The sequence below is a fragment of the Juglans regia genome, chromosome 3 (genome assembly GCF_001411555.2).
Source record: "Juglans regia cultivar Chandler chromosome 3, Walnut 2.0, whole genome shotgun sequence".
Classification (NCBI taxonomy): domain Eukaryota; kingdom Viridiplantae; phylum Streptophyta; class Magnoliopsida; order Fagales; family Juglandaceae; genus Juglans; species Juglans regia.
The window spans coordinates 8,336,740-8,354,837 of NC_049903.1; the positions used below are offsets into that span (position 1 = coordinate 8,336,740).

The following is an 18,098-nucleotide window of genomic DNA, read 5'->3' on the forward strand; positions in this document are numbered from 1 at the left end:
CACCACGAGGCCATGCCACGAGTCATGCCACGAGTAATCTATGTTGAACATTTTTTTTTTCTTTTTTTATAATCACGTGGAACGTGTTTTCTTTTTCTTTTTTTTAATCATCACGTGGAACAAGTTATTTGGCAGCCGGTCCAAACAAGCGGGAGAAATAAATGAAAAAATAATTTACATATAATATTTTATATAATACATTATATAATAATATGTTAAATGAGGAGTATTTTTATAAAACATCTTATAAAAGTAACATAATTTTATAAAAATATTTTATTTTTATAATATTATTATATAATGTATTGTATAATTTATTGTGTAAATTATTTTTCTTTTTAAAAATAGATAAAATTTAGGAATGGTGTATTTTAATTAAAATTTAAGAAATTGTATAGGAACCGGATGGATGGGATGATTTGGACGTTTCATTGATTTGATTTCCACCAGCTCGCTCGCAAGATGCTTCGCGAGAGGAATCTTCTTGGACGGAAACATTAATTCGTACGTAGCCTCATGTGGTTCTTGTTTCATGGCATGGCATCATGCGTTCCTCGTTTTTCTGACGATTCCTTCGAGAAAATGACTTCTCTGTGTGGTGGAGACCATCTCTCACTAGTATATAATAACCTCAATACCAGACGTTTTTAAAAGAATCACAGCAATAATTAAGTGCCCAAGAAATTATTAACTTTTCTATATATAAATCTCTCTCTCTCTCTCAGAGTACACTCGATCGTATATATTCACTAATATATATGACTGCTTGTAATATGAGATCAACTGAGTTTCTTGGTACCCAAATAGGTCCACACATGAGTAGTGGCTATTTGAGTGTTAAGATCAGAAGAAATGGCAATGCCAAGGTGGTTCGTGCAGTAGCTGTTGATCACAGCAGTACTGTGGTTAAGGAGGTTTCGGGGATACTGAGGACGACATTGACACCAATTCCACGAGTAGTTGAAACCGAGAAAAGGAAGGTCAGTGCTGATGATGATGATGGTGGTGGTAATGATCATCTAGGAAGGTTTGGTAGGTTCGGAGGGAAGTACGTGCCGGAGACTTTGATGGCTTGTTTGAGCCAGCTTGAATCCGAATTCAACTCGGTTTTAAAAGACACCGAATTTCAGGTAATTAATAATGAGTTTTGTTACAAATTATCAACTGTTCACGTCACATATCACACACCTCTAATTTTTTCAGTATACGGATGTTTTTCATTAAGTATAAGAATATTTTTCATAAAGTGTAGACTATATGTAAAATGATAAATAATGACTGATGAAAAGAATTTTTCATTAATAATTAGTGTCCTTAATTAAAAGCAAACATCTTTAGTTGTCGAAAATAGACAGAAATACCCAAATGATGCACTTTAATAGTATGTATCTCACTATTAAATATTGCGAGATAATTTACATGTTGTGGATGATGACTCTCTAAATTATAAAAATTATTTTAAAAAAGTTGCAGAAATAAAATCACGTGAGTACTTCATGAGGTCATCATCTGCCACGAAGAATAAAAACATGGGTAAAAACTAAAAACTCTGCATATATATTCATTCCAACTCTCACTTTTTTGACAAACGGATTGGGGTGCCCTACCATTGCACATATATATATTTGGAAAAAACACATGCAGGAGACAGAGAGAGACACAGAAAAAGATCTATCTGAGGAGGGCTGGGTAACTGTCCTCGGGAAGGTGGGAGACTTTAGTACCAATCATCCCCTCAAAACTATGAACAGTTTAATATATTATCTTCAAAAACCCAACTTTTTGTCGGTATCTAAGAAAGTACTACTCGTTATTTATCTTTTACAGCCAACATGATAGAGAGGAATTAAGAAAATGCTAGAATGAGTTTCTTTGTTATGGATGTATTGATGTAGGCAGAGCTCGCAACAGCACTAAGAGACTATGTTGGGAGAGAGACACCTCTCTACTTTGCCCAGAGGCTCACAAATCGCTACAAGAACAGCAACGGAGAAGGACCCCATATATATCTAAAACGAGAGGATCTCAACCATGGTGGAGCATACAAGATGAACAACGCCATCGCACAGGCGATGATTGCCAAACGCTTGTGCCGAAAAACTGTGGTGGCAGCCACCGGTGCTGGGCAGCATGGTGTCGCAACAGCTGCTGCTTGTGCCAAACTTTCTTTGGAGTGCACCATCTTCATGGGTACCAAAGACATGGAAAAACAGTCTTCTAATTTGCACTTGATGAAGTTGCTGGGTGCCAATGTATTGTACTGCTGCTTTAAATATCTCCAAGCTCTTCCCAATTTGCGAAAAAAAAAAATTAATCTTTTAGGTCAACTAATTCTTTTTCATATGCGCATTCTGTCATAGGTTGTATCCGTGGTTGGAAATTTTAAGGATGCAAGTTCGGAGGCCATTCGAAACTGGGTAGGAAATCTAGAAACCAGCTATTACTTGTCTGGCACAGTGGTGGGGCCTCATCCATGTCCAAGCATAGTACGCGAATTTCAATCGGTGATTGGAAAGGAAACGAGGAGGCAAGCAATGAAGAAATGGGGTGGAAAGCCTGATGTATTGCTTGCCTGTGTAGGGAGTGGCTCTAATGCTTTGGGGCTGTTCCATGAATTTGTTAAAGATAAAGATGTGAGGTTGATTGGGGTTGAGGGTGCAGGGTTTGGCTTGGAAAGTGGCAGGCACTCTGCAACTCTGGCTAGAGGTGATGTTGGTGTTTATCATGGAGCCATGAGCTATTTGTTGCAAGATGAGGAAGGTCAAATTCTAGAGCCATACTCTATTGCTGTGGGGTAAGTGAAAAAACCATCAGATTTTTATTGCATAAAATCAATTACCATCTGTAGCAAATACCCTGATCACAACATGGCAAAGGTAGCACTTCAAATTCAGTAGTTAATTCTAAAATTAATATTTAAACTGGAAATCACATACAAGAATCATTTGATTACAAAAAAAAAAGGGTATTGGAACATATGTTTATAGGCTACACAACATGAGGAGGTAATCCTAGCCTCTGTTATCTTGAGATCTAATCATTTGATTACAGAAATAAGAGACTTCACCGCTAAACCGAATATTAAAGGAATGAAAAAGCTTATTGTTAGGAAGATATGTGCCTAATCCACTAATACATGCAGACTGCAGTACCCTGGGGTTGGCCCGGAGCTGAGCTTTCTCAAAGCCAGTGGGCGTGCGGAGTTCTACACTGCCACAGACCAGGAAGCCCTAGATGGTATGCCAGGAGGCAATTATACATTCAAGAAAGAAAATGATTTACTTTCTAAAATTGAAACCATTAATTTGATTCCCTATTGTTTGCAGCATGCCAACTTTTATGTAGATTGGAAGGTATAATTCCCTCATTGGAGGCCTCTCATGCATTGGCGTTTCTAAATAAACTGTGTCCTTCATTACCCTCTGGCACAAAGGTTGTAGTAAGTTGTAGCGGACGTGGAGACAAGGATGTTGCAACGCTTTACAATTCCAATCATTGATGTTGCTTAATGTAGCAACGGTTGCCTATTTTCTTACTACTTGCAAATGAATGTAAGGCACCCAAAAAGGTGTATAAATCTGAACACTTGCGAATCTACGTTTTAGACTAGTAGTTCTGGAAATGCGTACAATATGTACTGCACGATTGTAAGAAATATTCGTCGAGTATTTTGGATGATACAAGTGATTTAACCAATACCTGGTAAATCAGCTTTTTTTTTTCATATCCAATTCATGATACATTTGCAACAATCTGTTGAAAAGGCCAGAAGCATTAACTCAGTTCAACTATTGAAGCGTCGAGTGAGAGGGAGGATCAAAATTGCCATCATACATTAAATTCTACATTACAAAATCATATATTTCAGAAAGGGCAAAAAAAAAAAAGACATACTGCAGTAAAGAAGATCTCGTGATCTTCCTCAAGCATTAGACAACCACTGCCCAAGTAAACTAATAATAATAATAAATAAAAAAAAAGGTTTTGACAAGTACCACACTTGTTCCTCGCAGAATTATTCAGAAGAAACGGCTAAATAAGAATGAAGCAGAAACATCTAACTGCTGCCATTATTACAAGTTTCCTGATCCACTGTAGAGATGTCATTATCTTTTTCAGTAGGACGGCAAAAAGAATATGATCCATTCATAAGCAAAGCCATGCAGAGTGAATGTCATGGACCATGGTTTGCAAGCTTCGAAGGAAATAGGCTATCATTATCATCAAAGGTATACACATTGCAACCTTGAATTTAAAGACATGAGCAAGGTGCTTGAAGATAAATTCATTCAACTTAATAACAGCAAGTACATTTGTTCGCTCAAAAAGAACAAAAAAAAAATACATTTGTTTAAATCAGAAGAAATTTAGCACTTATCATAGAAGTTAGATTACAGCTTACCAAAAAAAGAAAGAAGTAGAAGAAGAGTACCAGCTGAAAACAAGAGTCTTAAAGCTAACAGTGCACAACCACCGCTACAGAAAGAAATTCTTAATTACATCATAAACAACCCAAAACCAAATCCTGGGAACCAAAAATTGGAAGCAGGGCTCGAAACCTATCTGTGGCTTGAACAGCAATTGTAGAGTATCATTTCCGTTGATCTATTGGTTTGATGAGAAATAAGCACAAGAGGCCTTAGCTTGCAGTTGTAGATAGAACTGCTCATGCTTCACCCTGCATAATGTTTACAGAAAAGATGGGTGGAAAAAGTGGATCCAATACTTTGGCATCTGGCAGCATCCCCATTGCCTTGCTATCTTTTCTTTCTTTTTGACTTGTTCTATTTTAAATAAGCCTTTTGGCATGGTTCAAACTGATCCTTAAGCAGACCTATTGATGAACATAAACCAATGTTTCTAATGCCCCATGACGTTTTGACAGCAAAAGAGGAAAATAATGCCAGAAGGTAAACACGCAAGAATTTGTAACCTCTGCTGCAAGATAATTTTGCATGGTTCAAGTTCAACTATACATGTACAATATTCTGGCATGAAGCCAAGAAGCTCCAATGCTACCGTAAAAGTAAGTTAAGAGCATACCATTGACATGAAGAAAATCACACTAAGTTACAGACAACAAAGAAGTCGATCTAACTAAGCCGCATTCGTTTGCTCTGACTACCCTCTGCAGTAATTCCCTGAATATGAAAATTCGAAACAATGAATATAGAAAATAGCAGTAGAATTGTACACATAAGAATAATGAGGAAAAAAGAAGAAAAGAAAACATGAAAATAACCATAGAAAATAGAAGTAGAACTCAAGCACATTAACAATGAAAAAAAAGGAAGAAAGTATCAACATAACTGCATGTTCCAATTGCTCATTGTCCCAAACGTGAATGAAGAAAAAATACCTCAAACAAAATACTAATCACAATGACAGTCAAACAGAGACAGATTTTCTGAAGATTGTAAAAATGTAAAATTTATAAAAATTTGAACAAGAAATCCATACCCCTTCGTCTTGTCTATAACCGTCGGTAGAAACCGCACTAGATTCAGACCGACACTTAGCATGCACTATAGGACCTAACTGAGACCTATCCATGCCTGCTGTCGAGCCGCAGGGCGCATTTAAGTATACAGCCCCCTTATACATCCACTCTTCTGTCTCGTCACTGTAAAAATCATCAAAAGGCTCTCCACATAATGCACATGCATTCTGATCCTCATCGGCAGGAACAGCCATTTCTTCATCATCCTTCTTCTCTACAATGATCTCAGTAGGCAAAAACCCAGGAACTGCTTCAGTTCCTAATGCCTCCGCACCACTGAGCCACATGCTTGAACTTACAAACCACTTCCGAGAAGGCTTCTGCTTACGGTTCTTAGACATACGATTCTTGGTTACATGCCAATCCATATGACTACTGTGCTCTTCTTGGCACTTGAATCGAAGGCCACAAGTTGTGCATTGTCTTGGGAGATCAGCGTATAGGGAACTTATTGCAGTCTCATGACGCACCTTGAGAAGGTCCACATTGAACTCAACTCCTACAGAATCCTATATATTGAATAACTTGTTCAGAAACTATCTCTTTTATATATATATATATATATAATTTACTTGGTTGAGAAACAATCTAAAAATTGATCAAAGGGAAAAACCCAAGTTTTCAACATTTAAAGCATACAGGGAAACATCAATGTGGTATTTACCTGTATAGGGGTTGGTTTGGTCAATGAGATAAAACCCTGAGCCATGAGAGAACCAATCAATCCAGAAATGTTCGTCTGTTGATTAGCGACAGCAGGAACTGCATTTTGTGTGAAAGGTATCATATGTGATGAAGTGGGAGGGGCACCGGGAGGTAAAGGAGGCAAGGCTCCCCCCTGTAAATGTAATGAGCTTGGGATGTTTTGAACTGGTAACATCAACTGAACACCAGTTACAGGATTTGACAGAACTGTGCTAACAGTGGAACCATGCATTTGTGGGCTGTATCCACGATTATAAGGTGGTGCCACTAAATGAGGTTGCACTACAGCTGCTAAAGATGGATGTGCCTCCTGAGATGGAAGAAATTGTGGACGTAAAGGAGTGCCTTGAACCTGGTTTCGCTGAGTCACATGAATTAGTCCTGCATGCTGATTAGGCAGTTGTGGCAGCTTTGCAGAACTCAGCTCCCTGTTTCTAAAACCATCCGACTGCAGCTCGGGCATATGTAAAGACCCATTTGGACGAAGATTATTGACAGCATTGCTAGTGTTTATTGACTCAAATTGGCCCCCCATCACTCTCTGCCGTGGAAAAATATGCTGCAGGTATGGTGGGCGAGAGTTATGAACATTTAGCGAAGGCCTTACACCCCTAGATGCTGGTAGAACAGTCGGCCGAGCCTCAACACTAATAGAATCAAGATTGGAAGAACCAAATCTTGATATAATAGTTCCATGAAGTTGTGGGTCAGCATCAGGAAGTTTATCAATAAGAGAGGGCATTTTGTCAGTGTCTGATGAAGATATACGACTTGCCAATAAGGGCAAATTGTAATTCCTTCCTCTTCCTTTGGAGAGATGGGGAGGCAAATTCCAGGCGTCCTGAGGATAGCGAGGATCAATAATCTGATTTCTCTCAGCTTGGAATCCTGATATCTTCCTCATTGATCCATGACCAAACTGCTGTAGAAATATCAGAACTTCCAATGTTAAGGTATTAAGTTCATTTCCCAGAATAAATTAGTAGTCTAGACATTAAAAGAAAATGATACTTTTTTTTTGTTTGTATAGGTAATCAAAGATATTATATTCATAGAAAAAGGCAAGGCCCAGGTACACAGGAAGTATACATGAAGATCGATTAAAAGAAAATGATACTCTGATAGCAAAAACTTCAAATGATGTTGGGCTGCACTGAAGAGGATTATTATGGCTTTCTACCAAGACTTTAGTGGGTAAAAGATAGGAAAATCAGTGGTTTCAGGTTCTTAAAGGAGAAAGAAGAGGGTACAGGTTGAATTCTAAAGTTAGGGTTTAAAAATAAAACTAAGTTCTCAATTGAAGACCCTCAAATATGATCTCAAGTGGCTGAAAAGAACCAGGTGGAGAAAGAGGAAATCCTATAAAGAAGTGCTCTAGTCCAATTATAACAAAGGAAAAGATTTAGAATCTATAAAAAGAATACGCTACAGCCAAAAATATTATTTGAATTCCATATCATCTAACAAAGCTTCCTAAAAAGAAAAAAGAATGGCACAGCAAACAAGTTGAAAAGCATACACTTAGTAAGGGGACTGAATCTTCAGCATTAACAGAAGCATCATCCACTGCAGGAAGCTGAGCCTGACCAGCATTCAGAGCGGAAGCACTCTGTACTCCAATACCAGGCCTTGTCCTTGGCAAGAAATCATTACTCCTATTACTGTCTGCTAAAGTGGGGCTCATATCTTCCCAATCAAACTCTTCCTCTTCAGTAGTCTGCCATGATGGTGTAGCAACCTTATTGTCTATACTGTTTAAGTCAAGGCGTTGACCCTGCAGAGGCTTATTGTTAAAAGATCTCTTCCCTGTGTCATTTCCATAGGCATCAATTAGAGCTCTTGGTCCTTGGTGCTCACGTCCATTACTAAGGTTGTGTAGTAATTTAGTTTCAAAGTGGTTATGCTTATTATCGGAATAGTGTTTTCTCTGCCGGCCACTCATTTCCTCGTCTCTAGCAGTTGCTCTACTTAGTCCATACTCGTATATGGGATGAGCTGGAGAGCCCCCACCAACAAACCTTCTAGGAGAATGGTCTGCAGCAAATTCTTCAACCGCCAACGATAAGGACCTATCAGGCCTAGTTCTTGATGGAGAAGAGGGTCTCCCAAGTCTGATGGTTGAAGGTGGACGCACCTTATTAGCCCCGAAGGTAAAAGGGGCATTACCTGCATTTCCTGTTGAGCTCAATCTTTCAGCTCCAACCTGGGAGGGTACAAGCTCTGCCTGACCAGAATCAAACTCATCAAAGCCAATGGCAGGTTTTTTACCAAACATTTTTACAGCTGAAGTTCCTCTAGCTTGCTGGATATTCTGAAAGTTACAGATTACACATTTAAAAAAAAAGTGTCCACCTTACTTACAAATCGATAACAAAATAAACACATCTATAATCATTTCAGGTTCTCTAGCTTAAGGTACAATAAGATGAACTCCCGGCCTAGTTCTCATTAATAAAATTCTTATTGACTGTGAAAAAAAAGGTATAATAAGATGAACCAATGTAGAAAAAAAAGAACTATTTAGACTTGATTAGCATCTAGAATCAAAATATAACGAGGCCATGTTATGATCAATAAGATTTTGTTTACCAATAAAAAAATATAATGAGGCATGTTCCTCAGTCAAACCATCAAGTTAGACTTCCTTTACTGATGGAAAGCAAGGAGGGGGAAATGTTCAACACCATTTAATGCCATTGTAACTCTTTTCTGTCATTGAAACCCTCCAGATATCAAATTAGTTATACCAAACTACGGTATTGGAAGAAAATACTTCCACATAATCAACAATCGTCGGTCACAGCCCCTATAAAAAATTTGGATATCGACTTACAAATTTTACAAAAATCAAAGACATAGATCTAGTATATTCCAATGAGATTACTTCTGGTGACAAACATACCCTTCTACTAGTCCAGCAATAAGGTCAATAGAATATGCAGCATAGCATTTGAGTACAGATATCTCATTGCATCTTTAATATGTATGATATCTGAGTAAGCAGACTTTCACGAACTAAACTAGTAAAGGTAGAAGTCTAATCCTTGCGTCTTGAAGGGAGGGAAAAACAGAGGAAGATAGAGAATTCAACCAAAAAAAAAACATACACTGTCCACAGCTGAATGTTCAAACTGACGCAGATACTTTGGATTAACATGTATGCCATGGCTTGGTCGAGGAGATTCCGAAGCTCTCAAGGGATTCAAACCAGATGATTGCTGGTTTACCAAAGGAGAAAATTGCAGTTGTACCTCAATTTTATGTAGGACAGAAGGTGGGAATACTGCTGACCAGGTGCCAAAGAGATGGCGCATGGAATTATACTGGTTAGGGTGAACTTGCCTGTATGCCTCGCAAAAAACCTTTGCAAAGATGACGTAAAAAATTTATAAGAATTGTGTGATTCACAAACTAATGAGTTATGAAACAATACACAATAGATAGTGCAAAACGCACCTCTGGCAGACGAGAAGAGAAGTACGTAACATAATCCCGGCCAATATTCTTCACAATACTGTCTAAAAGATATAATGAAGGCAGCTTTTGCTCGACTGGGGCCTGCAGAAGAAGGTATTGAATTATGAGGGATGATATAAGGATAGCATACGATATACAACAATTCCCCCTATTTTCCCAAAAATAGGTCCAACCAAAACCCTACCAAGAAAGATAAAAATTTGACAAATGTACTTGAAGGATAGCAAAAAGAAAGAAAAAATATAAAACTCCATGCATTTATCTTGCCAGTTGAGGAACAACTTGGAACACTATAGGTTTTGTTTTCAAATTAAACTATACAACTATAGGTTCCAAATAACAACCCCCACTGCCCCAAAAAAAAATAAAAAAAAAAACAAATAAATTTCGATAAAGAAATTGAAAGACAATATTAATTTATAGCATGCTCTCTACTTATTAAAAAAGAAAAAAGAATATTGATTTATGGCATAATCTGTACTTTTACAAAGTAATTATCTTTTCAAAAGTCATGTCAAGGATTGGATATGATTAGAAATGGTAACAATTTACTCTTCCAAGTCCTACCACAGTATCATTATCATAGTGCGTCAAGGTAAGACGATTTTAGTTATTGTTTCACAGCAATGAAACATGAGATGCCACACAAGTTCAACCCCTTAAAACAATGAATCCTAAAACTTAGTATGTCCAGGTAACACTCATATACAGATTTAGTAGTACTACTGATCATATTGATACCTACTTCCAATCCTTGTGCTAATATGACACAGACCATAAATCCTGTGAATCTAGAAGTATTACAAGCAACATTCAGACTACTTCAGAGGCTGAAATTACAGATTTAATCCTGTTCAGCTATGGCCAATCTTCCATTGGATACAGGAATCACGTATTTTTCAATTTCAGAGGGCTCGTACTAACCGGAGTCGGTTCTTAGAAATCTATCACAATATTAATGTCATTAACTTGCAAAGAATGCTGCAAATTGTAGTACTAGACACCGGGGAGTCTACCATAATATACCATTTGTGAGTATTAAGACTGCATTAAAATGAAATGTATTCGAGCAACCGATCAGGGCATAAACGAAAGGGAACGGGAAATTTTGAATTCCAAAACTTAGTTTGACTCAATTTAATGGAGGTTTTAGTCGATAAGACCCCAAATAACCAAGTATCAAAATTCGAAATTTCTCTCTTTCCCCCAAGCCCTCTCGGAAATCAAACTGGTACAAAATTTTAATATTTACACTTCCAAGAGCTTAATAATTACACAAAACCAAGTTGCGTACATGAGAAATACAAAAACCCTAAAATCCCATAACTATACAAATTCAGCGAAACCCTCTCCCCTCCCCAAGATTCCACAAGCACCGAAACGAACCTCGAGAATCCGAGCGCAAATGGCGTCGGCGATGCCCTTGCCGAGTTCCTTATGCTCGCCGGCTATTATAGTGAGATCCGTGATAATGGGCTTCGAATTAAACGTTAGTTCCGACAACAAGAGATCGTAAAGCTGCACGATTTCCTCGGCGCTCGGCGGAGAGACGGCATCGTCTACGGCCGAGTTCCTAAACTCATCGTCGCGCTGCTTGAGCAGAGACCTGAAGCGATCAAGAATCGTTTGGGGTGACTTTTGCGGCGCGAGCTCGTTGGCCATAACCCTCGTCACCGCGGATTGGTTCCTTAGGTTTTCTCTGTTAACTAAGAGCTTTTCCGAGTCCAAGTAGGCCATCAGAGAATAACAGGACAGAGATTTGCGGCTAGGGTTTTGTCCCACCACGTCAGGGTGAGAATCGAATTAGGGCTAGCTCCCACCATAGATAGAAGAACATAAACAGAGAAATCAGAGAGAGAGAGAGAGAGAGAGAGAGAGAGAGAGAGTTATGGTACTTTTCTCGTTAGGATTTTTACAGAGAAAGGGAACCGTTATCTTTGTGATCTATATAACATCAAGAATCGAACGGTCAATATTAGGAAGATGGTTCTGAGCTTGGGCCCACCGAATCTCCCAGGGAGCAAAAACATTCAGGTGTGAGTAACCACACGGAAATAAAACATTAAAAATGGAACTATTAAACGGTTTATATCTTTGAATCAAGCCGACTATAGGAGCAGTGCCCGACACGTGGCTTTACTAACCTTGCGTTTAAATAGCCCCCACCCACCCGAAACCCGACCCTTTGAAACCGAACAGAAGGAAGTCCATGTCGTCTCAGACTCACAGGAATTGGCTGTCTTAAAATTTAGCTGCAAACTAGGAGTGCTATTCCATGTAAGATCGATCTCTCTCTCTACCTCATCCATTACCGTGCGTTTCTTAATTTCGTGTGTCTTGTTTACAAGGGTGTAATCGATCCGGTCCGATTCGATTTTGAATAAAATTTAGGATCGAATCAGTATGTATTAATTTTGTATTTTTTAAAATTGATTACGCACCGATTACCCTCCTAGACTGGTACTTCCGGTTTTATAGATTTTCGATCCGGTCCAGTCTAGTTTTTCAATTTTTTTAAAATGTAAGTTTCACAATTTATCATTAAAAATTTACTTATAAAAAAAAATTGATTTAAAAAAAACTGTTTTATATTTTTATTAATATATTAGACTATATAATAGTATTAATATTAGACTATTGATATAGTTATAAGTTATATATTAGTATTAGTTATAAACTTATAGTGATTTAGTATTAATATTTTATGTAATAATTTATAAATTATAATAAGAAATTATTTCGTATATGAATATATATATTATATATAAATTTCACATAAAAATTTATAAGTATACATTATATATAAAACTTATATATATTAATATTTAATATATATAAAATATTTTGTATAAAACTTAGATATAAAAATATTATTTTTTATTTTTTTAATCAACCGGTCCTGTCCGGTTCGGTCCGGGTCAAAAAATCCCAAAACCAGAATCGGACCAAAGCTAGCTGGTTTTTACATTTTAAAAATCGGTTCCTAACCGAACCGGTTCAAAATCGGTCCGGTCCGGTCCGGACCGGTTTTCCAGTTTTCCGATTTGAGTTTACACCCCTACTTGTTTGAATTTTGGTATTTGTAAGAGAAAATAATTAAAGAGTACTGCTAGAGCCATCGCTGATGGCTCCCGCTGGAAGCCACCGCTAGCTCTAGTATGTGTTTTTTTATGTGTTTTTTTTATAGTTATTTTTTATAGAAATTTTTTTAATACTTTTAAATCTTTTTAAAAAATAAAATAAATTTATAATATTATTAAAAAATACTTCCTTAATCATGAAGTAAAAAAAATTATTAAAAAATACTTCTTTAATCACGAAGTGAAATAAAAAAAATAACTTTTTATTTTTTTTATTTTTTTGTTTACTTCATGATTAAGAAAGTATTTTTTAATAATATTATAAACTTTTTTATTTTTTTAAATATTTAAAATTATTAAAAAAATCTATATAAAAATAAAATTAAAAAAAACACATAAAAAAATACATAATAGAGCTGGCGGTAGCTCCCATAATTAAAAGCTTCTTTTCTTTTAGAGAACTGCTACAGGCAGGCACAGCATTGTGCCTGCCCGCGGACGACACTTACGTGGCATTTTGCCACTTAAGTAATTAATTAAAAAAAAATGAAATCGAAATTGAAAACAATAGAAACAGAAGCTGTCGAGCGGGAGAAATATACATACTGAATCTGCCGTGGGTGAAGTGAATATGCTTTGAGTGAAAATCTGCGTACGTGAGAGGGAGAAACAGAAGCCGTCGACGCCCATTCATGCAGAAGGGAAAACGCCATGAGTGAACATCTGCCGTGAGTCTCCGCCGTGAGTGACCATTTGCCGTCTCCGGAAGGGGAAAACGCCCAGTTGCTGTAACCCATTTCCATTTGAAATTGGTAATGTCCATTTCCAGTTGCTGCAACTATTAAGTGTGATTTGTGGATTGAAAAAAATGGAAAATATGTAGTTTATTTTGTTTAGATGTTTAGTTTTTTTAGTCTATTTTTTCTTGTTGATAAGTTTTAATAGAAAATGGCTAGCATTTTCCTTGGCTTGATTGCATCTGAAAGGGAGAAATTTATTTGGGATGAATATTTACATTCCGTTTGAAAGAGTATACCAAATTGATTGTAATTTTTTTTGTGTAAAAAAATACTGAGTGAAAAATATAGTAAAAAGTTGTATATATATAATAAAAGTGTCCAACTAAATTATTTTTTCTTATTCAAGTATTTATGTAAAGATTTTTCGGTTTACTTATATATTTGTAAAGATTGACTTCTAGTATAGAATAAAATTTTAATTTCAAAAGTGTAGAATAAATTATGATGCTAAGCTAAGTCCTAAAGGCTAAGTCCTAAAGGTTAAGTCCTAAAGGGATATCTTGACTTCTGGTTGCTATGTGTAATAGGAAAAAAAAATGTTTTTGCCATATTGAAAGTCATTTTAATATAATATTGTAGGTGCGTGCATCTTAATTTTATTATTGAGATAGATAGATGGAGAAAGAAAAAGAGAAAGAAGATGTATCCCGCATAACAGTTCCTATCACCAATCCATCAATCTAGGTATTATAAACCTCTTTCAACAGTTGGCATGTGTTTATTTTATGTGTAGTCATTATCGAACTGGGTTGATTAACATTATGTTGCTATATATTAGGACAACATATCAAGACCACTGTATCCAACTTTTTCAAATTACATGCCAAGTTACTATGGTCCAGTGCCTCATGCATGGTTACCACATTTTGTGCCTCCTCCAAACGCCTACCCATATTCATTGAGCAACCAGGTGATCATTTCTTGAAATATTTATTATAGTTAGTGTGCTTTAATTTTCTAAACTTGAATATTTTGTCTAATTATTTATGTTTAAATTTTTTCTGGAAAACTACAGCAACACCCATGGAACTCTACCTCCGCTGTCGCGTCAAGTATTGCTGCCTTGAGTAGTTCCAGTGCTGCGTCAAGTACTGCTGCCTTGTATAGTTCCGCTATACAAATGATGGGACCTCCTCCAACTGCCTACCCATATCCATGGAGAAGCCAGATGATCATTTTGTAGAGTATGTCTTTGTAGTTAATGTTGTACTTGAATATTTGGTCTAACTTCTTATGTCTACGACATACTTTTTGGAAAACTGCAGCAACACTCATGGATCTCTACTTCCGCTCCCACGTCTAGTTCCGCAAGTAGTATCAGCTCTAGTGTAGCTGCCAGTTCTAATGTACAAACCAGCGCTAGTGTTGCTGCTAGCTCTTGTTCGGCTTTACCAGCACTCGTTCCTCCAACTTCTACCAACCCATATCCATGTGCTAGTGAGGTGATGTCTTGGATTCTCCACGTACAGTGTCTTTTACATTATTCAAAACATATTTTTTCATGTCATACTTTTTTCTACTAATTTACAAGAAAATAAAGTGCAGCAAAGTAATTCTGTTGAAGATAATCCATTAAAAAAAATAATAATTTTAATCTCTACAACAATGTTCTTTCCAAAATACCAAATCCATGACATCTTCAATTATCCTAATAGAATACAATTGTATTCTCAGCTTTTAGTCTATGCTCGGTACATGGCAGTAATAGCAATTTTATGTTAATTGTTGCACTTTTAACTAGCTAGCTTACAAAGTAATGTATTTTATGATGCATCCATTGTCCAAACCAATGACTACCCGAAACTTTTATGTAATCTTTTTGTACTATTAAAATATTTCTCTACCTGTTTATGTCCAACCAAACAGATCATCAATTTAATTAAGATCCCCGGCCATACATCTTGTAAATTTGGAAAATGGTTAATTTGGTTATAAAAAGGTCCAAATTAAACAAACAGGATTATTATAAATTTCCAAGCACATTGAGAAGGTTTGAAAGGATGGAACCTAAGAGGGCATACTTCACAACATGTATTTTGTTTTGGTGAAGTGCAAATAATGCAATTATTAGCTCTGTTGCATTCCCACATGTTGCATTCAGAAGCCCTTCAACTGCAAATCCAGTGCTACTTAATATTAATTTTTACTAGTTTTCTCAATGAATTTTGGTTCAAATCCGAATCACTGAGGTATAAGGAATGGGTTAATGAGAAAAACATACCCATTGGACCAGTGAAGTATGCAATTTGCCTGAGTTTAATTTGTTGATGGAAAAACAAAAGAAATAAAAATGTTAGAAAATCTTCCCACATTAATTGTCATCTTAAATATGATCAGTAACTTACTCAGTTAGGAAGCTGACATGTTCAGCAAGTAGGGCGAGTCCAAGCAAGCTCAAAGCAAATATCCAAGGCTACAAATTTAAAGAGCTATCATTATAAACACATCATAATTATATATATAATATGTGTGTATAAGTTGGATTGAGAGGCTCTGACACTAGCCCATTTGAATTTCTGCATTCTTATATTGATTAGGATACTTCTTGTAATTTGTTGTTTGGTTGAAATTTGTAATTAGGATATATGCTGACATGCTGGTTGTTGAGTGTAAATTGTCAGGAAATTCTGAAATTTTGCCAAAACCCATGTGGGCTTCTGAGTGCATACAAAATTTATATACTGATATGAGTATATTTCAATACACAAATTGTGTAACCTGTTTCTCAATGAACTGACCACATGTCGATAGTTGGGAAAAAAAGGCTTCTCCCCTAAAAAATACTATCTAAAATCAATAGTGAAACCTAAAAAATACTATCTAAAATCCTATCTTTCACTGAATTAACAGAGATTCCTATATTCTTTGATTCCACTGAATTAACCTAAAAAATACTATCTAAAATCCTATCTTCCACTCAAGGAGCTAACCCACTAGTTTAGAATGATTTTGCCCAATAATTACGCTCTCTGTATGGTATGGTTTGTCCACAATCATATTCGCAATCAGCACTATTCTAGTCAAAGTGCTAGCCACCAACTTTCCAATGAAAATTTCCAATTCCATCCACCAACAATTTCAAATAAAATGTACCATATTCATCTAAGATAGGAAAGTTACCTAGGATGGTGCCGCTTGGTGGATAGCTGGAGTGCGAATCTTCCTCGGCGTCGCACAGGTGCGTTAGGGTTAGGTTTAGGTTTGGGAGAGAGATCGGACAGGGGAGAGATTCCTGAAAGAAGAAACGAAGAAGAAGAAAGGGGCGATGAAAAATCGAGAAACGAAGAGGAGCAACGATGAAGAAGATCGAGTGAGTACGGGGAGAAAGAAGAAGCGATTCGAAATCACCCTGGGAGAGCAGAGAGTTCTTAGGAGGGAGATGGATCGAAGAAGCAGAAAACAAAACGCACCGTATTCAGTTCAGAAGGCAGCCATATGAGTGGAAACAAAACGCACCGTTTTGGAGTAAATAAAATGGTGCGTTTTGTTTCCACGTAGGATGTCGTCCGCGGGGAGGCCTCAATCGTGACTGCGTTTAGCTTTTCTCTTTCTTTTATGAGTAGTTTTGAAGTTTATTTGACGCTGACTACAGTAGTTGTTTTACGAAATGGAAAATTTTATCTATTATTTTCGTACATCATATATCATATGTAATTTTTTAATTTTTATTATTATCAAATATATAATATATGAATGTTAAATAGAAGAATTTAATTAATTAAAAAAAATATAAATATAATATATAATATATAAAAATGATGAGTAACAAAAATTGAGGCTGAGGTATTGCGTGATGTAACTGTATATAGAAAACTACAAGCAGAAAAGGGGAAAAAAATTACTTCATACGCGACCAAACACCATAAAGGCAATAACGGAATTTTGTTTTTGTAATATCTACTTTATTTATTTTAATTAAGGATTAGTATATATTATTTATTTATTTTAAAGATTTCTTATAACAGCGTTTATCTGGTCTTACAGTCCTCAAGACATCGACAAGGTTGTGAGTATTTCTACTAAATCCGAACATTGGCCCAGCAATAACATTGGAGTTTTTGGGACAATAGTCAGATGATGATTTTTGGAGAAATTAAGTCTCAGAAGACTTATTACATCACATGGGTTAATTATTCAGCGACTATTGCTAATTTTATGACTCAATTCTCACTGGAAGAGGCAAACATTGATGCTCTTTGCTTTTATATGTAAAGACCAAAAGTAATTGCTTTTTGCTTATATACTAACGTGTCGTTTGAATAGTGAGTTGAGACTAAAAAATTAAAATGAAAATTGAATAAAATATTATTATAATATTATTTTTTAATATTATTATTATTTTAAAAATTGAAAAATATATTTTGTATAAAAATTTATAAAAATTATAATGATAAAATGAGATGAAACATTTTTTCTCTTAAATTTATAAATTCAGTTTTTGCCATAATAACTCCTCCATCAATTTCTTTCATTCTTGTGGATGAGGAAATGTTATGACACAGAGGGTTTTTGACGCCTCCATGCACCGAATCTATC

General features: G+C 36.1%; 2 protein-coding genes across 5 annotated transcripts; one reads left to right on the forward strand and one right to left on the reverse strand.

The window, feature by feature from the left end:
* Positions 1 to 643: 643 nt before the first annotated feature.
* On the forward strand, positions 644 to 3,696 carry LOC109012576 (tryptophan synthase beta chain 1-like). The gene is made up of 5 exons (XM_018994282.2): positions 644 to 1,130; positions 1,896 to 2,252; positions 2,361 to 2,794; positions 3,143 to 3,237; positions 3,327 to 3,696. Exons 1-5 carry the CDS (start codon positions 759 to 761, stop codon positions 3,497 to 3,499), a joined length of 1,431 nt encoding a protein of 476 aa, XP_018849827.2. The 5' UTR covers positions 644 to 758; the 3' UTR covers positions 3,500 to 3,696.
* A 574-nt stretch (positions 3,697 to 4,270) lies between these two features.
* Positions 4,271 to 11,578, reverse strand: LOC109012574 (polyadenylation and cleavage factor homolog 4-like). Of its 4 annotated transcripts, none has more exons than XR_001999474.2 (8): positions 11,069 to 11,578; positions 9,662 to 9,763; positions 9,313 to 9,567; positions 7,725 to 8,516; positions 6,165 to 7,127; positions 5,461 to 6,009; positions 5,044 to 5,141; positions 4,271 to 4,935 (listed from the first exon to the last, which is right to left on the reverse strand). XR_001999474.2 is itself a non-coding variant. In XM_018994280.2 (7 exons), the coding sequence occupies exons 1-7, from the start codon at positions 11,417 to 11,419 to the stop codon at positions 5,094 to 5,096; spliced, it is 3,057 nt and encodes a 1,018-aa protein (XP_018849825.2). In that variant the 5' UTR covers positions 11,420 to 11,578; the 3' UTR covers positions 4,271 to 5,093. The 4 variants fall into 4 exon arrangements, 2 of the variants coding, with proteins under 2 accessions (XP_018849825.2, XP_018849824.2); XR_001999473.2 differs by having other exon boundaries at positions 4,271 to 4,938; XM_018994280.2 differs by having other exon boundaries at positions 4,271 to 5,141; positions 6,165 to 7,124.
* Between the last annotated feature and the right edge of the window lie 6,520 nt (positions 11,579 to 18,098).